General features: G+C 37.4%; 1 protein-coding gene across 3 annotated transcripts in view; it reads left to right on the top strand.

Annotated features, from left to right (window-relative positions):
- Nucleotides 1-24,298, top strand: part of UBE3D (ubiquitin protein ligase E3D) — a 67,729-nt gene that overhangs the window by 2,553 nt on the left and 40,878 nt on the right. For all 3 annotated transcript variants that reach the window (XR_014174369.1, XR_014174370.1, XM_081941379.1), the window contains 6 exons: nt 5,304-5,500; nt 7,395-7,485; nt 9,462-9,690; nt 15,715-15,784; nt 20,651-20,720; nt 23,306-23,414. Coding sequence is in view for 1 of the 3 variants with exons in the window: in XM_081941379.1 (XP_081797505.1) it covers nt 5,304-5,500; nt 7,395-7,485; nt 9,462-9,690; nt 15,715-15,784; nt 20,651-20,720; nt 23,306-23,414 (766 nt within the window). In the remaining 2 variants the exon portion in view is untranslated. The remainder of the gene's footprint in view (nt 1-5,303; nt 5,501-7,394; nt 7,486-9,461; nt 9,691-15,714; nt 15,785-20,650; nt 20,721-23,305; nt 23,415-24,298) is intronic.

Raw genomic sequence — 24,298 nt, 5'->3', positions numbered from 1 at the left:
TGATGCCTGGATAAATGGAAACTGTAATGGAAATGGAAATGGAATGGAAACAATAGTAACTCCCAGCCCTGGATCCTCTCAGCTGAATTCTTGAGAGAGCAAATGTAAAATAGGGAGGGCTGATGTTCCCAGGGGTTCTTCAAACATCAGTTAGAAGAGAGGAGGTTGTGGTGGAAGGGTGTGTCAGAATATAGTTTGTGTCTTTATCCTTATGCCTTCAAAGCAGGGGTGATTTCCAGTTACCTTCCCTACCGGTTTGCAAATGTGTGCGCGCTCGGCCTTCTGTGCATGCGCTATGCTCAAAAAAAGTACCTAAATAGGATGAAATAGAACCAGAACTGCTGGGCGGGCCCTACCAGTTCAGGTGAACTGGTCCGAACCAGTAGAATACCACCTCTGCTTCAAAGGCACTGTTTTAAGCAACTTTAGCCTACACCTTTCTGCTGTGGGAGAGAATGGCTGAGAATGAAATAAAAACATCATTCCAACCTAAAGAATGTAAAACTAGACTGCAGGTAGTTTTCATTTAGCACTACTTCGTTTAGCAACCATTTGCAATTAGTATGGTGATGAAATAAGAATCTCTGAAAATTGAGCTCTTGTCTTCAGCAAATTTAATTGTAAGAAATGCTTTCAAAACTGAGCTTGATTATCTTCTGAAAGATTCTGATCCCATCAGTTAAGGTCCAAACATTAAACTTGTTACTTTGTTCAACATACAGAAACTTTTTCTACAAAACTGAATCATCAATATTTTTCTCTTGTTTCTAAGTGTTGTTTCTTGTTTCTAAGTGTTTCACTTGCTGAACTTAACCATATTCCTCCCAGGTTCTGCAATATCGTGTTACCAAAATAGAAGAAATCCATTTCAAGCAAAAATATTTTACTAGGAAGCAACTACCGAGAGATCTTATATAATTCCCTAGAGGAACATAGTCCTCTTAAGAAGTTATATAATACTAAATCACCTGTGGATTCCCAATAGAGCCAACTCTATGTTATTATACAGTATGAGTAAGGAATGAGTAATGTCCTGGATAGTTACAGGCTCCTCTGCAATCATGCTGGTGGAATAGCAGAATTTCTCCCCACCCCACTCCACCCCCAGGTTTCACTGGACGAACTCTCTGTAAACCTTCTTTTAGATCTCATACCAAGAAACAAAATAAGTAATCCATTTCCCTAAAATAGAAGGAAAAGATCTCAGTTCTACATACTGTAATTATGTCACCTTCCAATATTATAGCTTTTAGTGGTATGTTTTGTTTTGTTTTAATACAAGCCCCATGTCATCTGTAATTTGCATATCATATTGGTTGGGGCTACCTCTTATTTCACTTCTGTATTGGGCCCACCCACTCCCTTCCCTAATCTAATAGACTGCTGTGGGAGATAGAAAAATTGCTTGCCAGAAGCCTCAATTATTTGCTTGAAAGGGGCTTTTAAAATTAGATAGGAATGCATAAATTATATGTTTCCCTATGAATAAGCCTGCCTTCTGAGTAGACGCTTCTCTCACATGATTATCCAAGGAATTCCATGTTGTGCCAATAAGGGTACGAGACTAGGATTTCAAATATAATTTGCACAAAGGATTTTCAATAAAAAGAGAGATAGGTAAACAGTGTTTCCCAGGAGAAACATTTCTTTTCTAGGGTAGTCTTGCTGTCTCCTTTTATAAGCGGATCTGTTTTCTCTTTTCAAGATGATTGCCAAAATCTTTCTTAAAAAATGACATCTGGTGAGGTGATTTCTAGTCCACACAAACTTATGGCACAATAAATCTGTAAGCCCTGAAGGTGCTGGTTGTGTTGCAAAATATTTAACTGGCTATTCTAGAGTCCTGGCAACCTAAAGGTGTCCTGCAAACCTGTCAAGATCTTACTTGAATCTAGGCACAGAGAGCTGACGTTGCAACAGCGCGACATGTGATCTTGGTGCTCTGAGATTGCAGTCGATATTTCTGCCGCTGGACGGTCCGTTTGGACCTAAACCATCCCTTAGAGACGGTAATTGAGAAGTGCACCTCCTGCTGATCTCAGGGACACCGCAAAGTCCCTGAAAGATCCAGGAATAGCCTTTTTTTCCAGCGACAGAAACGCAGCTAATGAAGCTGCTGAAGTTGGGACAGCTCCGGAACGCGAAGAAAGCGGAAAGAGAAAGTGTGTCGAATTGGTGAGGAAATTTTATTATTAGAAAAAAAGACAACCCCCCCCCAAAAAAAATTAAGTTAAATTAAAATTGAAGACAGAGAAGACTGTAAGTGGCGAAATTAATTTACATTAAACTTAGTGTGTTATCCTGTTTCTAATTTTTTTTTCACGGATGGAACTTTTGCAAAGGCTCCCTATTTTTTAAACTGAATGGATTAATTTTCTTCTTTTTTCAATTCTGCTTACACCTATGGATTAAAATTCTCCTTTTTTTATAATGCTTGATTGGATTGTTTTTGATCTCCATTTAAGGTTTTTATTTCTTTCTTAAGCTTGGAATATAAAGAAGATAATAAGGATTATAAAGAGTGTTGTAACAATAGGAGGAAAAGCAGTTACACTGCTACTTAGAGCTGGAGGCTGGATACATTGTTTTTTCTTTTTTCTCTTTGATCACTTGAGATTCAAGGTTCTTTCAGTTTGTTTATTGACAGTGATAGTAGGAAGAGCACAAGTTGTTTATACAGGTGCTGTTTGGAAGTTCTATCACTAGCTATTGGAGGGAAGACAACATTTTGACTTGAAAGATAATAAATGAACCTGTTTGAAGTTTATTAAAATAGCCTTGAACCCTATAATGGCAGTGTCTGCAAAATTGAAATAATGGCTCAGCAGGAAAAAGAAACAATAGCATTGCAAATGATTATGTTTGAAATTCCAAATCTATTAGTTGTGACAGAGAGAATTGAAAAGAGATTGGAGAATATGGATTACAAAACAGAAAAATTTGATGGAGAAACTGAGGATGTTTATCAAATGAAGAAAGTGGAGGACAGAGTTCAAAAGATGGAAGAAAAAAATGAGCAGAGATAAGAAAACTGGATACTGACAACAAAGTGAGCGTGGTTGGTAATGGCAAGAGCGGAATATGGAAAGGGGATGGATTGTAACTCTACCCCAGACTTCAAAGCACAGAAGAAGAAAAGAGAGAAAAATTGACAGAGATAAGGAGAGAAATCTTGACAGAAGCACTAGCGATAACCAAATATAAGCTGTTGGAAAGAACAGAGTCTGGGTTTCAAGGTTTTATGAGATAGGAAAGGAACAACATGTTGCGAAGAGAAGTTTATACAAGATTTATTAAGAAAGTAACAAGATCATTAATGCTACAAATGGCAAGAGATATAAGACCGTACTATTACTGGAAAGATACAGGTTGATGCAATGAAAATGTATAATAAAAACTAAGCTAAATTTAGTTTACTAGTAGTATGTATAAAATGAAGTGACAATAGCTATAGTTAAATAATGATTAATAATGATAACAATACATATAGATATATTAGTTTGATAATATGAAATTGTATATAAACAACACATGGCGATTATGAGAGGAGGTTTAAAAGCTTATCTAGAATATTATAAAGATGTATTGTGATTGGATGATTTTAGGATGATTTAATAGAATGTTATCATATAATCCTATTCTAGATTTTGAACATTATATATAAAAGGATGTAACTAGAATATTAATGCTACAAATGGCAAGAGATATAAGACTGCACTATTACTGGAAAGATACAGGTTGATGCAATGAAAATGTATAATACATAGTAAGCTAAATTTAGTGCATTAGTAGTATGTATAAAATGAAGTGACAATAGCTATAGTTAAATAATGATTAATAATGATAACAATACATATAGATGTATTAGTTTGATAATATAAAATTTTATATAAACAATATATGGAGAATGAGAGGATGTTTAAAAGCCTTATCTAGAATATGATAAAGATGTATTGTGATTGGATGATTTTAGGATGATTTAATAGGATGTTATCATATAATCCTATTTTAGATTTTGAATATTAAATATAAAAGGATGTAAAAACAATTATAGTCAAATTAAGATTGAGATATAATAATTGTGATATACATGAATATAGGCGAATTTAAAATATGTGATTTGATATGCAAAGCAGGTGATGACTGGAAGAGATACATGGAAATACTGTAATTAACTAATACACTTTCTACAATTGGTAATAGAAGATGATTTTTATTTTATTTTTATGTTTGTTTGTCTTTGTTCAAATAAATAATTGTTTTAAAAAAATATCTTGGATCTTACCATAATTGAAATTAGTATGTTGGATTAAAAGCTGCTAATAGAGCAGTGATTGCAATGCAGCAGTGCAGGCTAGTTCTGCTGACTGCCGGCTGACTGTAATTTGACAGTTCAAATCTCACCAGGCTCAAGGTTGACTCAGCCTTCCATCCTTCCGAGCAGGGGTGGTATTCACTTACCTTCCCTACAAGTTCGTAAATGTGAGTACGCATGCCTGTTCGCGCATGCGCACAGACTAAAAAAAAAAGGTTCCTAAATGGGATGGCATCGAGCCGGGCAGGGCCACCCGCGATTTCCGATTCAGGCAAACCGGTCCAAACCGGCAGAATACCACCTCTGCTTCCAAGGTTGGTAAAATGAGGACGGTTTGAAGGAGGGGTAAAGGAATCCATCTACAGGTATGTTAGAACCGAGCAGCCCTCTCTCAACAGAGGGGGAGGAATAGGACACCACTTGTCCTATCCTGTCTACAATACAGTCCTTTCAGCAATTTCAAGAAGATTCCACAACCAATTGCACTCAATTCAGGTGACCCTGAGGGCATAGATAAATCCTCAAATGGCCTCAAAAGGTTTCAGAGTAAGTGCTAAGGACCAGATGACTGCAAAGATGAGAAACAAAACTTCTTGTTCTTCCTCGAGGAAAAATCAGTCCAGTTGCCTTTTGAATACAAAAAGGCACCTTTGAACCAACAATGGTGACTGGATGATTGAGAATCTCCACAGACAATCACGGGCTGCTCCTTATTTTGGCAGTTCCCCATCCTAGTGCCACCTGGGATGACATCTTTCACTATCTTTTGTACATCTCTCAGTACTAATCAAAGATACAGGAGACTTCATTGTCAGCTTGCTTTCCATTCATGCAAAATGTTGGATTGAATTGATTTAATTATTCCATGTTTTATTTGTTTGGATTGCATCCATTTATGAGGTGAGTTACATGACTTCTCCAGCCATGTGGACTTCTATTGCAACTATTTGCTAATGGGATATTATTGCTCTGTCTTAAATCCCTGTAGTGAATTAAATCCAGAAAGCTGGCCTGTGGATATTACTCTGATGCCTTCTTTAATAGAGCTAAAAAGTGATAACGCTTGTAGAGCTTTCGGCCTTCCGCCAGAGGTCAGTATTGTGCCTTCTTCCTGTCGAGGACTGCAATATCAGCCAGGGGAAGGCTTACATATGAGGCTGCTTGTTCAAGCAGATTTCAGTACAAGTAAGAGAAATTTCCTTTTTTCCTTTATTTCTTTTCTGCTGATCTCCGCTTGAAAGTTTACTTGTAAAATAAAGCTATCAAAATTAGGATGGATTAAGAGTATTCAAGGAAAGCTGCATTTACCTATAAAACATTGGACTAGAGAAAACATTACATTTAGTAGCGACATTATAGGCTACTTCTTTTTTTCTTATTAGTTCCAAAGTTTCATCGGTCTGACTTGAATTTTATTGGATTTATTCCTTGTTCTGTACCTCATGAAAATAAATATTAATTGTCATGCTTCCTAAGAAGACATATTGACATATTTTAATATGCAAAATATTAACAGATTATTAAAACAGCTTTCCTGACTGAAATGTTGAGATTTAAGAAATTATTCTGTTCACTTGTATCAGAATATGATATTTTTATTCCACTGCTAATGCTACCATGTTCTGCGTTTTATTTTCCTCTTTAGAAATCTTAGCTCTACCTACACTTACTAAGAGATAAGCGTCTTGATTCTATGCAGGTTATTTATCAGTAGATATATATAATCTTCCCATAAAGAGCTATAGTGGTGCAGTGGTTAAAATGCAGAATAATTGTTCTAACTGCCAGCAGTTTAGCAGTTCAAATCTCACTGGCTCAAGGTTGACTCAGCCTTCCAGCCTTCCGAGGTGGATAAAATGAGGACTCAGATTGTTGGGGGCAATATGCTGACTCTGTAAACCACTTAGGGTCGTAAAGCACTGTGAAGCAGTATAAGTCTGTGCTATTGCTATAATTCACAGGAAATGTCACCTGTAAAGAGGAGACTTTCCGGTGTCACGTTATTCACAGTTTGGATGTAGCATTGCTTGACTGGATTTCTGCTTATTTTTGCAGATATTTGAAATAGCAGATTATTTCTTTAAAGACTTGTAAAGCACCTTTCGGGAGCGACAAATTATTTAATCATGTATTAACAATATATTTTCATAATGTTCCTTTTAATGAAGCCTTTATTTTTTAAACTAATAATGTTAATAAATTTTTATAATGATTTAACTCTTTAAAAACATCCAATTCCAACTTCATTTAAGGCATAATTACAAAGACCCGCCACATATAATGAAAATACTGTAAATTGAACCTAGGAGTTGATGTTCAAAGTCATGAAGTAAAAGCTGGTGAGGAACAGCCATTTCCCTGCTCAGGCAGAATCATAATGTCAACATTAAGGCTCCCAATATCAAAGTTGTGAAGAAAATGGCCAACTCTCCATTGATTTCAGAAGGCCTTATATTGAAACCTGCATATGCTTGGTCTTTACTGCAGAAGACAGATGATTTCTTTTTTTTTGTCTACACTAAACCGATTAATGTACTTGTGTCATGTCTATAAACTTCTGTTATAAAAAAAATTCCTCAGAGTTGTGAGAGTCAAGATTCCTTGCTACAGTGGGCATGAAACCTGATATTTGCCCTTTTGATCCTTGAGGATTAGCAAGATCCTAGATTAGCAGTCATTATGTCAGTCAAAGGTTTATCCTCTAAAGCAGCCTTTCCTAACATGTGGTTTTCTAAACATGTGGACTTCATCTGCAGAATTTCTCCAGTTGGCTCAGTTATTTTTAAGATGAGAAGGTCAGCAATCCAGTCATCACCAAGGCTGGGGAAATTGCTCCAGAACCTTTTTGGTTCAAATCTTATTTCAGCTATGAACTTGCTAGGTGATCTTCAAGCTGTTGGGTTGACATCCACTGTGTGGAATATTATATGATAATACAAGACTCCATTTCAGGAAGGTTTCCTCATTACTGAGATGATAGGGTGAATGAAAAATATGGTATAAAAATCCAGTGCTACACTAAATTCTTGGTGTGACTGTAGTTTTACTGTTGTTAGTTAAATTCTTCAATATCTTTCAGAATTGACGCCAGCTGTTGGTAACGGCCTAAAATCCAAAAAGAGTTGTACTTTTTTCTGTCAATGTTGCGGGGAAAGTGTAATTAATAATAGGTAAGTACTGTACTCTGTGAGATTTTTCCTATTGATGAATGTATTTGCAAATCATTCGTACTATAAGAAATGTAACAGCTGGTGAAATTTGTACTCAGATAATCTGGAAGTAAAGCTCAGGTGAGAAAGATAAGGAATTTGGTGTCCTTTTGAAAGGTGAAAAATCTCTGGCCCGTATGCAACAGTTCTTGTACACTATGAATAGCATTTTTGTTAACCCCTGTTCTTTTTACTTTTATTAACACCATCAATATGTTAGATGTCTTGCAATGTTCTGTCTTGAGACCTTTTCAATTGAAAAGCAGGAGATGAAGATTTCCAGCAATAGGAAAAACACAGATCATTTTTAAACTAGATAAAGTTTTAAAATCAGTGGCTGGAAACAGTGGTACTGATGTTCAAAATGTAAATGTTGTTCATAATTAATTTAAAAAAACTTGATTGGAGTATACCAAACATGCTAAGATATTCCATGAGTATGCTTGTCTGGTTCACTTGAACTCTATAGGAGATTTTACTTTTAATCCCAAAAGGGGACTTTTCCCCTTTTATTTTTTGTGTCCACAATGCAGGCCAGGAACCTCCCCCCCCTCCCACTAACTGAAGCTGCAGAGACCTTGCTACATTATACTAGTTAATCAGAGACTGCCTGTTTTTCTACTGCAGAGGTTACAAAATCACCATTGTTGAGGACTGGAGAGGTTTTGTCATCTGACTATTGAGCCATGTTTATGCTTTTCACAGATTGTTTTTCTGCATGAGATATAGGCATAATACTTTTCATGGTACTGCCCTTGCCATTCACAAGATTGGAACTGGGTAGCATGCCCTTTAAATTAATTTTCCTCAGCTCACTCTTTTGGCCTAGACCCTTCTTCATTAATCCCAAATATCATCGCACATTTGCTTTATAGGAACACTGAAAAATAAATTGCAAGGGTTATTTATTTAAACTTACCTTTTTTTTTTGCATTACATTCAGTGTGACAGCTTTTGAGCCTGGGAGTAGGGAAGAAAACCTAGCATTCTTTGCTATCAATGTGTATTGCTTTAACACAACCCCAAATGAAACAATTATGAGTGAAGAAAACACTAAATCTACCATTACAAGCCCTGCTTAATGTCTGACTAATACAGGAAAATGGATCCAGTCAACAGGATTATAAGTGAAATCCAGATTCCCCCTTGCCTCAACTAGCCTTAGTCACATCTGTATTCATTCAGTACGGAGAATGAATGCATGAATATTTTAGTTGGCATCTAATTTAAGAATCTATTTTAAATTTCTACAAACCAGGAGACTTTGAACTATGTCTGCTCCCCTCATCCAGTCCATCTGATGTTTAAGGGTAGACTGTTTTTTGGGAAGTACATTCAGTTGGAAGCTGCTTTCTGTTCTGTCACTGAATCAAACCATTCAATTCCATTAATAGCCCTAGACATGTGATGGCGAACCTATGGCATGTGTGCCACAGATGACACGCGGAGCCATATTTGCCGGCATGGCAGCCCTCAGCTCCATGGCACATGTGTGCGCCAGCCAGCTGATTTTCAGCCTTCTGGAGGTCCAGGAGAGGCCTTTTTCACCCTCCCCAGGCTTCAGGAAAGCCTCCGGAGCCTGGGGAGGGTGAAAACTCTCCCCCCTTGGGGGTGGGGGTGCATGCGCATGTGGGTGGGCAGACGTGCGTGCACGATAGCAGGCACTCGCATAATTTTGGCACACCTTTAGAAAAAGGTTAGCCATCCCTTCCCTGGATCAATTTTTCCCATCTGGTGCAGGTACCATGCTAAGATACACAAATTTAGATTTTCCCCTGCAAAGTTACAATTTGTCTATTTTTGTGTACAGTTTTCAGCATCAGGAACAGTAGAAAATCTGGTTCCTTTTCTTTATTAATACGATTGTTCTGTAGTCTGTTCAGCCTGGATTTTTGTTGTCTCTGTTATTGTAATCAACCCATTCTCTTCTTGCTCAGGACATTTCTCCGGGTTCTTTCACTTCCTTTTGAGAACTGGAGTGATTTGGTTGACGAATGGTGTTGCCATCCTAACCCTTTCAACGATAGCCTGCTTCATCCCCAAATTGATGACTGTTTTCTTGGGCACAATTACCTCCTGATTAATTCAAGAACTGAGTTATCAGGAACAGAATCTGGAAGGCTTCATTCAGAGGATGAGTGGACTACAAGTAGTGAGTCTCTCTTGGTAAATATATACAAAAAAATAAGACAAAAGACTACATTCCTTTGAGTTGCACAATTCATTATCTGCTATTTTCATTAAGCCAGATACTAGAAACTGTGAGTTCACTGCATTCTGATCATCATGGGACTTGTAGTCCGACAGCAAGAGTCACAAAGTCCCAATTCCTGGATTTGAACTCTTGTATAATTGTTTAGGGGTGGTGCCAAAGATCGTGGAGATCACAGTAGCCAGGAGATTTGTTGGTATGGTTGTTGGAGCTCACCAATAGTGCTTAAGCTAGGAAAGCCTCATTTGGCTGAAATATATAACAGGCTAAGGCTAAGCCATAAACTATGTTTTGCAAACCATAATACTTAAGTTTGTTTCTTGTGGTAAGCCAAACCCTAACAAATTATTTTATAATGTGGTGCAGTATGCAGACCCAGCCAGTATAAGATTAAATGACATGTGCTTTTGTTACTACATGATCTTTGGTTTAAAAAACAAATTAAAATAACTATAAACTGTCACAACATGAAAAGAATGGCTTCTATAAAGAGCTTTGCAAACTGCAAGCAAATTAACCAGAACATTATAAAAGCAAAGATATCCTTCTGAGATTTATGAATTATTTTTCACCTCTCTGGTTCTGGAAAAATCCAACGATGATCTCTTTTGGGGAGCATTTAGCAGAATTTATTAGCCATTCTTGGCATCTCTTCTGACAAGGATAGAAATTACATCCCTCCAATGCTAAAAGATTTTGAAAGCAGGATCAGCAGTCAGTTACTATGTGAGGCCCAGGTGTGTCTGATTAAGGACTTTGGAAACCTGGTTATTCAGTCCAAATTTCTCGTAGCCATTTGTACAGTCCATCACTGCATTTAAAATGGTTCTCCGCATTTGGAGTCTGAGTGATCTGAATACGGTTCTTCCACTTTACCTAGCTGGCTTAAGTAGCTTTTATCTCCGGAGCTTTTGATGCTTTTGAAGATCAGTCATTTTTTCACACAGCACAGCTTTCTGCCCTCCTGGAAATCTTCCCCTGAAATTGAGCTACACCTTTGTGGACTTAGAAGACGTTAAATACCTTGGGTTAGACCAGGGGTAGTCAACCTTTTTAAACCTACCACCCACTTTTGTATCTCTGTTAGTAGTAAAAATTTCTAACCGCCCACCGGTTTCACAGTAATGGTGATTTATAAAGTAGGGAAGTCAATTAAATTTTAAAAAGGGAAGTGCTTCAGTATCGGACAAAACCCGTACCACCCACCATGAAAGCTGGAACGCCCACTCGTGGGCGGTAGGGACCAGGTTGACTACCACCGGGTTAGACAAATAAAATGTTCCTTGAGGCATGTGCAAATAATGCTGAACTTCTAAAGATTGGACTATAGTTTCTGATCACTATCTGCTTAGAAGAGTCAGGAGTTATAATAATACAATACAATACAATAGTAGAGTTGGAAGGGAACTTGGAGGCCTTCTAGTCCAACCCCCTGCCTAGGCAGGAAACCCTATACCGTTTCAGACAAATGGCTATCCAACATCTTCTTAAAGACTTCCAGTGTTGGGCATTCACAACTTCTGGAGGCAAGCTGTTCCACTGATTAATTGTTCTAACTGTCAGGAAATTTCTCCTCAGTTCTAAGTTGCTTCTCTCCTTGATTAGTTTCCACCTATTGCTTCTTGTTTTAGCCTCAGGTGCCTTGGAGAATAGTTAGTCTCCCTCTTCTTTGTGGCAACCCCGAGTTACTTGTTTAACATTATTTAGATAGGATGCGGAAGAATGTATCACTGTACATTCAATCTCTTATTGATGGGAAATTGTTGTAATATTCCTATTGCCACTCAAGTCTATTGGAGCAGGTGAGAAAGCCAGTGGCTCACATATAATTGCATTGCTTGATTTATAGGGAGCCTTATTCATTTTTAATAAGCTCTTACTGGTTTAAATGTCAACTAGAACAAAGAAAGTGCATGCTATTCATTTACTATTAATTTAAAAGAAAATTGTGCCACCAAAACTACACAAGCATTGCATTTGTTTGTCATCTCTTATTCAAAGAAAATTAGAGGTTTCATTATATAATGAATTTAATATGAATGAAGGCGAATATGTCCGAGGATAATGTTGCAAGGACCCAATCTGGGTTGATCACCAGGACCAGAGATTAGTCTTCCAAGCTTTCAGACTCGTGCTGGAGACCATCCTTAGAGAACTTCTCTCTAACTTCTCTCTAGTATACACTCTGCTAGGGAAAATTCCCTGAGGATGAGCTCCAGCACGAGTCCAAAACTTGGAAGACCGAACCTCTGGTCCCGGTGACCAACCCTGATTAGATCCTATTTATATATGATTTAAATCAGGGGTGTCCAAACTTGGGAACTTTAAGACTTGTGGACTTCAACTCCCAGAATTCCCCAGCCAGGCTGGCTGGGGAATTCTGGGAGTTGAAGTCCACAAGTCTTAAAGTTCCCAAGTTTGGACACCCCTGATTTAAAGTCTCTTTTAGTCAGTGCTATATACTATCATATTTTTAATTTGGCTGGTTGTAAACAATAGCAGAGAGTTTCCAGTTATCTGGGGAAAAAACCCCAAGAACAATAAAAATCAATAACTTTCGATAAAATCATGAGCAGGATCCAAACCATTCTATTTATAACTGAAAGAGCTCAAGGCCTGTAATACAATCTCTTTCCCTTGCTTCTTCCCCATACACACATTATTATGTGCGCCTTGCCTTTGAAGGCTATTGTTTCTCATAAATCTTGGAGAATGCTGAGGTGTATTTTCATCGCTTGGCAATTGTAACATCAGGCAATAATTTGATCTGTGAAACAATCGTCACAGAGAGAAAGGACACTTGGCCAGCCCCCCCACATCACTTGAAAGAGGACTCCTTAATGGAGCATTTCACCCACTTTGTTAAGTCTCAGTAGGTGATAAGTCATTGAATAATGAACCCTGAAGCGGTGCTCTCGCTTGTGTGCCAACCTATGCGCCACTGACACCATCCTGTTTCTTGTGCTTCAGACAACTCTTCTCCAAATCATCACACAACATAATTTTAGATGCTCCAAGGTCACAAGCTGTTCTAACTGCTTATCTCTAGAGGAAAATATTTCCTTCCAGACAATATCAAGGACATTTTCAGATAGAAGTGGGGGGGGGGGGAATAGTGTGCAGCTAGCCAACAGCTGAAAGTTGTCACACAAGATACATTGATTTAATTTGTGTGGCAAAAAGATACTGTTATTTCTGTTCAGGTCAGCAAAACCATGAAATTCTTAGTGTGTGACCTTTTTTTTAATCATCATTACATGAAGTTCTAATCAGAAGAAAATATATTAGACCATAGAGTGGAAACATCAGAACTGAGTGTGAAATGCAACTAATCTCTGAATGTTGATTTTGTAGGAAAATGTTTTAGACTAAAAATTTAGAGCGTACTCTAAATGAACATAAGCTACTTATATTCATTGCGAATTAGTTAATGGACAATTAGAACGAAACAAAAGCAACTAAGCCAAAAACAATTAGCCACAGTGGCTTTATTAAAAGCAACAAGAAAAACCTTCCAGGTTCAGCAGCTTCTGCATATTGTGCAATAAGATAAAAAGAACAGGTGAAGCCCCAGAAGGGGAGTTTGCATTGTTCATATAGCTCTGAATTAGGTATGGCAGTAGAAGGAAGGAACTTGGTGCCTCAAACATTACAGCCAATGGTAAAGAATTGGGGAAATTTTGGAGGCACTAATTGAATTGACCTGGTCCTTCAGAGTTTGAAAATTTTTTGTCAGCTCTGCTTGGAGATAATCACAGATTACATTTCTAGTTTCTGGATCAGGAGGCCCTCCAAACAGTCACTTATATTCTAGTGGCCTCACAATTGGACTGTTGTAGAGTTGGAGTTAAAGTTTCCCAATATTCTTCCAGAGATCTATATAACTCCCATCCTCACGATGCTCCAGATATCTTTAAAAACCTGCTATTCTCCTGGGCCTTAGGGAAGAATATTAGTTGAGTTTGTTGGTGATGTTTTTTATTAGAGAGAGTATGGGTGTCTCGTGCTTGTGGTTTTCTTTTTAGTATTTTCCTTTAATTCTTTTATTTTTTTAGCATCATTTATATTTAACGTGACTAAGAGTCATTTTAGAACAGAGCAATCTCTAAATCTCATAAAGACACACATTAAATAAATAAATAGGGTAAATATTCTTTTTAAAACCATATGCTTGGATAGAGTTGAAAATAAGGCAGGCTTAGCTCCAATCCAGATGGTTTCTTTTATAATATTAAATTACCTAGCATAATTTTCAGCAAAAGTATAATCAAGGTTAGTCCTCTTGCGTACTGTATATAGATTCCCCTTATTATTTTTAGCAATTCTCTTCCTGCTGAGCAACCTGAGATAATGAAATCACAGATAATGAGACTGTGAAAAAAACATCCACATTATAAGTATCTGTAGTAATCCAAAAAATTTGCAGAAACTAGATATGCAAAGCTGTATGTATTACAGACATTAAATTCTAGCACATAATTTAAATGGTGGATATATCAAGAAACCAAAAAATGAGGGCATAGATAATGAGTGCCAGATATATGAACTAGATAATTCTTCTTTATGCCATAAAATTAGGGTTCATTTTAACACAGAATTTTAGGTTTGCTGCTGGGAATTTATGTTCAATTTATGTTGCACAGATTCAGAATTATATAGATTTTTGGCTTTGGACTGCTTGTAAAATTTGGAAAAATGCATATTGTCAAGTCCATGTTTGGTCCGTCTGAGGAATTTTAGCTGTATAACCTTTTTTTACTCTACACATTGAAACTAGTTGTCTTCTAAGTGTGTTGGACTATAGGCAAGCTGGTGGGGATTATGGAAATTCTGATCTGACAGGTCTGAAGGGCAGCACTCTAGATTTACCTCTCTGTTTAGTCCTGATGTTCACTTGATAACTTTGGACTAAACTATGCATTTGTTTCTTTATTGCATACAAGCAGTGCATCTTTCAGTCACTTTTCATCTGAGAGCTCATATCCTTACCAAAACAAAGGACAGAAAAAAAATATAGTGGGGTTTAAATGTTGTATAGTGGTAATGAGTTTGCAGAAAGCCAGTGATGGGGCTTTTTTGTGATGTTAAAATAGCAGGATGCCTTAAGGTGGGAGATGTCTTTGCATTTATGCCTTGTATCCAAGTCCAAAGTTCTGTTTTCAGGTTGTTGAGTATAGCTAATAATATGTGGACAGTTCTTCTCTTTGACTTTCTTTCCTTCCTCTTATCAGTTAAAGGTAAATGTGTTATGAACAAAATCATTGGTCCAACTGGCTCAGTCGATTTAGACTGGCAACAGCAATCCATGCCCTCTCTTAAAAGGGTTGCCACATTTACCTGGCCATTTGGAGATGTCCGGGGTCTTCTGCAAAGGAAGTTACGTGGCCTGCCATTGCACTTTCCTCCTCCCTTTCTCACCCAGGATGTTGCGCAATGGAAATAATTATTTCAATCAACATGACTTACAGATCTGCTCAAGAATTACTAGAGCGTGTTACATTCTTAAATGTGGATTTGATGATTATACCTCTTCTCAAATAGCTTTTGGTAATGTGATGCTGAAATTGCTAGTGCTTTTCTATCGTGCACGAATCTAGAATTCATGGTGAAGTCTTCAGTCTTCTTGGTGACTGAATATACACACCTGTGCCTCAATTTTAATAAAATGTTCTCTGCAAATAAATCATCCGCTTCACAGTTTAATGACTACGCACTAGTGGGCTCTTTATTGTAGACAGTAATGGCGGGGACCAGTTGAGTCATTTTTAAGGGCTGATTGGTCATTGTTACGGAATTATAATAGTCTTCCTTAATATGTTCATGCTGGGAGTTTGAAAGAAACATGGGCTCATTTGTCTGGAATATAACAGGAGGAAATTGGCCAATAGATTGAATTATTTGTAGAAATTTTAAACAGATTTTCTCCTCATGTATCTACCAAGTAAGAAGACATTTAAATCTTTTTCTTTGCTTTGCAGAATTCACAGGCAAATAGTAAAATAATTTGCAAGCGCTGCAAGACGTCGTTGGGAGAAGCTATGCCCTCAGGTACTGAATTCTCAGACAAAATCTTTGAAAGCTGTTTTAGTCACCTACTGTTAGAGAAGTTTTAAAATGACCCGTTAAAATTGCTGGTTTTTAGATAGGTTTGAAAGGGCCGGGGTTGTTTGTTTCTTTTATTCTAAAATATATTTTCATTAAGCAGCCATAAAATTTGTCTTTATTTAGGAGCCTCCCCCCCCAAAAAAAAAAATAATTAGGGAGAATGCTATAAATGTACCTGCAAAGTCAGGTATACCCCTACTTCAGAGGGAGTAAAGTTGCCCATCTCAAATAATTATATGAAGAGTTGCTATTTCCGGTTAGACTGTCTCGCCACCACAAGCTTCTTTCTATGAAAATATGTTGCTGCCATTTTCCTATTAATCCTGAGCAGAGTAGCACCATTTCCCCTACGTTTCTAATGAAACCAATCCTCTTTTTGAGGAAGGGCCACCTTATTTTCTTTGGTTTTCTTTTTTCTTATTTTAACAAAAAAATATCTAGCTAGGGTACAGTAGATGTGGAACTTTGGCTGGTCTTGAAAAGCTAACTGGAGATTAGCTCTCAGATGGGAGGCTACCAAGAACCGCCAGGATATACATACATTCATACATACATACATTTATATCTTGCTTTTAATATTTTTACAAATGACTTGAGATGGTAAATAAACCCAGCACACCTTCCTCCTCATGTTTTCTCCACAGCAACAACCCTGTGTGCTGGGTTGACTGGTCCAAGGTCACCCAGCTGACTTTCATGGCTAAGGCAGAACTTGAACTCATGGTCTTTTTAATCTGGTGCCTTAACAACTAGACTAAACTGGTCCTCTCTGTTAATAGACTGGAGAAGAAAAATACATCTCAGAAGAAGGAAACAGCAAACCCCTTCTGTATATTTTCCAAGCAAAGGACACACAACTAACTGACCACACTGGCACACAAGCCGTTTATAAGCTAAGGGGAGAATAGGACAAGAAAAATTTGCTGCTGATGTTACCTAGTCTGGTAATGAAACGTTCAGAAATTAAATTGAAATAAGCTTGCAGAGCAAAACCACTGCCCCCCCCCCCCCAAAAAAAAAAAAGGTTTTGGGTGTCTATGAAGTCACCAGCCAAAGGTGGTATTCAGCAGGTTCTGACCAGTTCTGGAGAACTGGTAGCAGAAATTTTGAGTAGTTCAGAGAACCGGTAAATACCACCTCTGACTGGCCCCGCCCCCATCTATTCCCTGCCTCCCGAGTCCCAGCTGATTGGGAGGAAATGGGGATTTTGCAGTAACCTTACCCTGAAGTGGGGTGGGAATGGAGATTTTACGGTATCTTTTCCCTGCCACGGCCACCAAGCCACACCACACCCAGCAAGCCACGTCCATAGAACTGGTAGCAAAAAAATTTGAATCTCACCACTGTCAACAGATATTGAACTTGAGTCAAAGAAGAATTCATTTTTTGGGAATGAGCAAAAGGATAGTTTTGTGTTTTAATATGTAGCAGAAGGGAACAAGAAAAGCAAAGGCAGTTGCTGGGGGCTGGTAATGGAAAGAGTTGAGTGAAGAAAAGGGATATTGCAGAACAACTTTTAAGATCCTTTCTGCATGATTTCAGTTTACAAAGCAAAATTTAGTTACTCTTCATAAAGTTTTTTTTAAAGAAAGTTTTATTGGTTTTTTCAAGTATTTTGGGGAAAAGGGTACATAAATGTGGAGAAAATTTTTGACAGCTACATCATACGGAAGGTGGTACTTCCCTGGGGTCTTACATGTCTCTCTTATTTTATATATATCAAAATATCATTATTACATACATATTAGCAGTTTAGGTTTACTTCAAATTCTTTAACATCTTCAACCATACTTTATATCACTTCTAACCATTTCATTGTATTAACAATTGCAATGTGTTTTTAAATCATTTCTGTGACCTAAGTCTCATTGCTGTCTCTTCTCCCATGTCTGTTGGCTGAGCCATGGCTCCTCTCCCCTTCATGTCTTGTGCACTGTCTCTTGTTTCGTCTAGGAGGTTCTTGTGTTTTTCCATGAAGGCTTCTGCCTCCACTACTGTATTAATTCTCACTCTACCCCCCTCCCAGAAAATCAACAAGCCTTCTGGAATTAACCACCTGAACCAGATATTTTTTTCATATACTTTTTTAGTTAGAAAGAAGAATTTCTTCCTCTTATCTCTTATTCTTTTTGGTATCTGTTTCAGAATGGTTATTTCTTTGTCCTTATATCTTAAAGGTTCCCCCCTTTGAACTCCTAGAATCTCATCTCTTGTAGTCTTTCTAAAAAATTTAACATGAACTTCCCTTGGAACATTGTGTGTTCTAGCATATGCTGAGTTAATTCTATATATCAAATCCATATCCCACCCTAGCTGTTGTTTATCTCTTTTAATATAATCTGCTAGCATTGTTATCATAATCTCCCTTAAGTCTTCACCCTCCATTTCAGATATGTTTTGAAATCTAAGAAAAAGAGACATCCTTTCAAATTCCATTTTTTCCATATAATTCTCAATCCCAGCATTTTTTTTTTGTAAAGCCTTCATCTCTTCTCCCACCCCCCACAGCACCCTCCTCCAGAGAGTCTATTTTCTGGCTATTTTGTAAAGTCTATTGTTTATTCTCTCTGAGTTCTTCCCTTAAGTCCGCCAGCTGTTTTTTTATTTCGTCCTGTCCCTTTAAGAGTGTCTGGAACATTTGTTGAAACATTTCTTGAGACTGCTGTTCCCCCTCGGAGGCTTTTGGTTGTAAAAAGGAAGATAGTTGTGTTTGTTGTGGAACAAGACTTGAAACAGAAGAAGATGGAGCCGAGGCTGGTTTAGGAATGGGGGCCTTTTTCGCAGGCATTGTGAAGTTCAGAGAAAGTTTATGTCTAGACAGAAAAGATGGAGTCTATAGGAGCCCGCTGTCAGGCGAGGTCTACAGGCAGGCAAGGTCCAGTGTGGGATATCAGTCTTCAATACAGCTCCCCTCTAATTGTAGTCAGTTTTCCCCAATCCAAGGAAGATTGTATAAAGAGATTCCTCTAGGGTTCACCAGGGTTTTATAGTTCCAACCCAGAAGATTTTTCAAAGACAACAGTTCATTTGTAACGGCAGCAAAAACAGGGGAAGAAGCGCCATTTTGGTTCAGCCCTCTCAGGGGATCGGAGAACAATCATTCAAAAAGTTTCCATTTCATAAAGTTTTTTTGAAATAGAAAATATTGGGTTATTTTCTCAGTGAGAGCAATTTTATAGGTACTTTGGCATTCTTGACAAAGCTAGTGCTGAGGAAGGGGAAGAGAAAGACATTGAATAGTATTTGGGAGACATTAGAAATCACACACACACACACACACACACACACACACACACACACACACACTCTTCAACTCACCAGTGGTCTCTGTAGAAAAAATAAAAAAGCACTTGATACATTAGGAACCGATGAGCAAAGACTCTCTCCCAAAAGTGTTTCTGCTGCTTTTACCCCAATCTTAGTGACTTTTTAAAGTATGGCCTTCAACTCCCAGAGATTTCTTCAAATGCCATCTGTCTTTGGAATTGGAGGGAAGGGGGGGCTGAAATGCACATGTCTCTGGATGGTTTGGCTTGAGGAAAAGCTACTCTTCCACATTGCTTGGACTGTTAAAGCCTAATTTTAAAAACTTTTGGGAACAGTTTCAATTTTGTACGCATTAATAATGCATTTGAATAATACAAGCATCCCTGAAATGTGAAAGCATAGCAGAATGTAAATATTTACAAAATTGCCACATCTTTTTTCCAATTCATCCTCTTCTCAGGTTTTTAATAAATGACTGACATTGAGAAGTTTAACAGGGTTAAGTTTTTATTTATTGCACAGCTCCATGTCAGAAGAGGGACAAGATCAGACCTAGGCGAAGAGAGATCCCCCCCCCCATCTGTGCTTATGGATAATTTTTAAGAATGTTCCAAATTTTAATGCTTAAGAAGAGCCAGACTCAAAGAGTCATGTTGCCTAGCATCTAACTGTAGTCAACCTGGTGCCTTTGGAAAATTGAAAAGGAGCACGGGATTTATAACCTGCTCCTTTTGGTCATATAAGATGTTTTTAATGGTGTGCCGTGCTCTGAATTAAATATACTCATCATTTTGACTAATTGCCTTTTGGAAAGTGAAGAACCTCTTGATCCTAGAATGCTTTTCAGCATATTTGAAACATCATTTCAACTTATTAAGCATTACAATGATTTTTTTTAAAAAAATGATACAAACTAAGAATACAAAGAATACAAATAAAAAAAATATAAATGGAAAAGAATATGGTAAAAAAAGAAAATAAATATATAAAAAAGTGGCTTCTCTCTTCATCACAGCAAGTATAAATAATTTTAGTTACCGATAACTTATCACTTTGTCTTAAAATGCAACACACAATCTCTTTTTTAACCTCATCTCTTGCTAATAAATAAGACCTAAAAAACTCACTTAGCAAAAGTCCATTAAGGGTTACCAGAGATAACAATTTTAATTCACTTTCCCAGTTGATTTTATTTTGTCAGGGAATTGTATTTCTGGTAGGTCTGGTTGAAAAAGAAGGAAGGATACAAGGAAGAGGAAGCAGAAAATAACATCATTGTTTGACGTGGGCACACAAGGATATTTTTTGGATAGGATAGAAATTGTCGCAGTGTTGGCAGCAGAGGCAGGTTTAATATTTATTTGAGTCCCTTTCTCCATTTTAGTGTTCTCTCTAGGCCTAGTTCCATGTGGCTCTTCTCTTAGCTACTTAGTTCTATGTGATCCATGACTTCAAACTTGTTCCTTGTTTCCTTGTAATGTTTTCATGACTTACTGACTTAAGTTGTATTGTCATTGTACGATTTCATTTTTCCCCTCGTAGGTGTCATAAAATACTATTTCACAGAATTGCTTATTCAGCCATCTGAAGACAGCTTTTGCATAATACCAAGGTAGTATCACATATTTCTATATTAAAATGGTATGGCTTGTCAAATATTACGTGTAAAACAACTTTCTGATAATTTCCTCTTTGGGGAAATTAATTCAAAACCCTGTATATAGTTTTAAGTAATGATAATTGTTTGTTCACTAAATATACTTATTGTTTTTCCTGCTCTTTTCTCTCTCTTTTAGTTGTGTAATTAGGGTATGACATTAGGGAATATAAACATTGAAATCAAAGATTTCAATCAATTTCTTAGATTTCAAATGTCCAATTTTAAAATCACAATCTCTCTCCTGGGTTACAGAGTTGGCCAAAAATATAGGCACTCCTCACTTAAATCCAATAATGACTTTTAACTTCTAAGAGATACCAATAATTATGCCATGCCATTTTCATTTGTTTTATTCTTTATAGGAATATGTTATGCCATACATCGAATGCAAACTTTCTGCTTTATGGAATAAAAAATGGTGGATTCCATTTACTTGTTTCAATTTGTTTCATGGCAAATTGGGATTCTTTGGGAAAAAGTAAAGGATTCCAATACTTTCAGCCACATCAGATCTTATGAGATTTCATGTAAGAATCCCAAATTTTGGCACTGTTTAACATCCTTATAAATTTTGGCACTGTTTAACATCCTTATAAAATGTTGGCAATTAAAAAAACACTTTCATGTAACTTTTGAAAGGGTGGAAGGTCCTTGAGCCTCTTTCATAGCTTTGAAAATATGGGTGCTCCGTTGCTTACTCTTCTTCACAAACAAGGTTTGGGCAATTTTCATAGCTGGTAACAAAGTAAGTAGACGAGTGTTCATTCTTGCTGCATCTACAAACCCAAATCCACCCTTTTATTGAAACCAGAAGTATTTTCTATTCTTCTGGACTGGTCCACCCAGGTTTTCATATTGGTTATTCTGCCCTTGAAAATGCTTTTAATATCTTGACAATGCCCTTGTAAAATCATTGTTTCCAGCATGCTTACAACAGAATTAATAAGTCCCCAACCCAATCATTCACTTGCTGCTGTAGCAAGGGTTAGGGTTAATCAGTGGCACATTATGCAAACCTAATGTTGCTTTAATTAATTTCTGCCACGAATCATATAATTGGCAATTAAAAGCTGGTATCTAGCCATCACTTTCTAGCCTATGCAGCTTTCGGATTCATTAAAGTTTCTGCCTTTTTAATTGTAGGGTGACATTTGACTAAAACACATCATTCTGAAGGGAAAAAATCACAGAATTTAGTCTGCTGCAATCAGTATATAAAAGGGGGATTTTCTAGCATTTGTTTTATGCCTGCATCACACTGGACATCAAAAATGTAATGATGACCAAGAATAAGTGTATACTGAGAGTCACTGCAATTGTACAGGAGCACGGTGGCTTATGTGGTTAGGGTGCTGAGTTGGAGGTTAGCAAGCCCGTGTTTGAGATGAGTACTACTGCGGGGTGGGGTGAGCGCCCATCCTTTGCTCCAGCTCCTGCTGGGAATATGAAAGGAGCCCCCAACTGGGCATCCGCTGGACAACAGTGATGTTACCAGGTAATGTTTTCAAGCTGGAAGTGTCTCAATGCTTCTGACAGGAATGCGATGCAATTGTAGTTGCATACTTGTAAGTGTACAATAATAAAAAATAATTCTGAAAACTCTGTTGGTGTCGGACACTTGGCTTCCTCCATACTGTGGGTCCAGTGTATACTCAGCGCAGGCAACATTAATAAGATTGGTGCATACTCTCATTAATCTAAGGTACTTTGTCTTGGACCCATTCTGATTCAAAATAGATGTGGCAATTTATTATGATGTAGGGAAAAAGTGTTTTTGCAACTATGGAAGAAGGATGGAAATACGAGGGCAGGAGAACAAATGAATTGCTATGCTTAAAGAATTCAAAATTGCTTTGGACAGTAATTTGTTAATTATACTCTGTCTTAAATGTAAAAAAAAATCCATTTGAAGAGCCAGTTTTATTTCCAAAGACTCATGTGTATTGACCACAGCTGAGTTTTATGCCTGCCTCTACTTCTTTTGACCTGTCTTTTCCAATAGGAAAATAAAATTCCTTGTTTTTTTCTTCTGCTGTTTCATACCTGCTGCTGCCCAGTGGAGTACCAAGGAAGATAGAAATACTACTAAAAACCGCTAAAATGTGACTTGGTCAAATGTAGCCTTGCGCCTGATGCTGCCCCACTAAGTTGGGACCTAGGTCCTATCAGTGTTGTTTTGATAGATCTGAAGAATAGTGGGAGGATGAGACAAGAATGTCCTAGAAGACAAATGGCCAGACTGCTAGCTGAATGTGGCCTTCAGAATCCTATTTACAGCCGTAGTTCTCCCAAATTGATGAGGGCAACCTTTTCTTCCCTGTTTTAAGTGGGTGCAAAATTGCCACAACATCCTAGGAGATTATAAACTTAAAATACAGCTGGTGGGACCTAAAAAGTTTGGTTTAAAAAAGTTAATTACTAGAATCGGTTACTGGGTTGCTGGGCCTAGAATGTTTCTTTGACATTCTCACTTGTTTTTCAAATTATGGTATTTCTTGGTATTTAATATATAATTGTTTCTTTTGGCTCCAAAACAGGTCTTCCTTTATACAGACTGTTGTAGCCAAATGCTTCATGGAACTTACATTTTCTAGAAGCACCTTTAGGTTCAGCATCCAAGGAATGGATGGCACCGTCTATATCTTGGTAAGTCACAAGTTTTAGTGTTGTCTATTAGAAATTGCCTCATCTTGTTACAGACCTACCCAGCTGTTAAGATCTGCGAAAGGAACTCTTTTGAAGAAGTTCGCACTAACAGTTAGGCAAGCCAAGGTATTGTTCCTGCATTGTTCTCAGATTGTGGAATGCAATGTCATCCTAAGCTTACATCTTAAATTATTTTAATGCAATTTTATTGATAATTTAAATCTGTACCTTTAGCTTTTATATTCTGTTTTTGTTTCAAAGTTTTGATCTCTTAGTGACCGTTAGAACAGCACTGAAAAAAGAGACTTATGACCATTTTTTCACACTTATGACTATTGCAGCATTCCCATGGTCATGTAATTTACATTCAGATTCTTGACAACTGACTTATATTTTTGATAGTTGCAGTGTCCCGGAGTCATGTGATCACCTTTTGAAGCCTTCTCACACGCAAAGTCAATGGGGAAACCAGATTCTCTTAACAATTCCCTTACATTGTTTATAATTTACCAACTGCAGTGATTCACTTAAGAAATGTGGTAAGAAAAGTTGTAAAATGGGGTAAAACTCACTTAACAAATCTCTCACTGATCAATATACATTTTGGGCTCAATTGTAGTCATAAATTGAGAACTACCTGTAGTTGCCTTGAGTATTACCCAAAGTAGTAAAATGGATTGTAACCTAATCGTTCATTCAAATCAAATAAAGCAATGCCTTTTCTTTTTCTAAAAAGAGTTCCATTGATTAAGTTCAGAGTTCTCCAACCACATAACTTAATCTTATCTCCTGGCTAAGCAGATTCCTTTTTATCTTTCCAACATTGATAGTAAACTTCTGGTTGAATATGGAAGCCACCCGTCATGGGGGCGTGGGGATCACTG

This window comes from Natrix helvetica (assembly GCF_964273705.1).
Source record: "Natrix helvetica genome assembly, chromosome: 2".
Lineage (NCBI taxonomy): Eukaryota > Metazoa > Chordata > Lepidosauria > Squamata > Natricidae > Natrix > Natrix helvetica.
The sequence above is the reverse complement of the archived record's forward strand: the minus strand, read 5'-3'. Positions and strand labels throughout refer to the sequence as shown.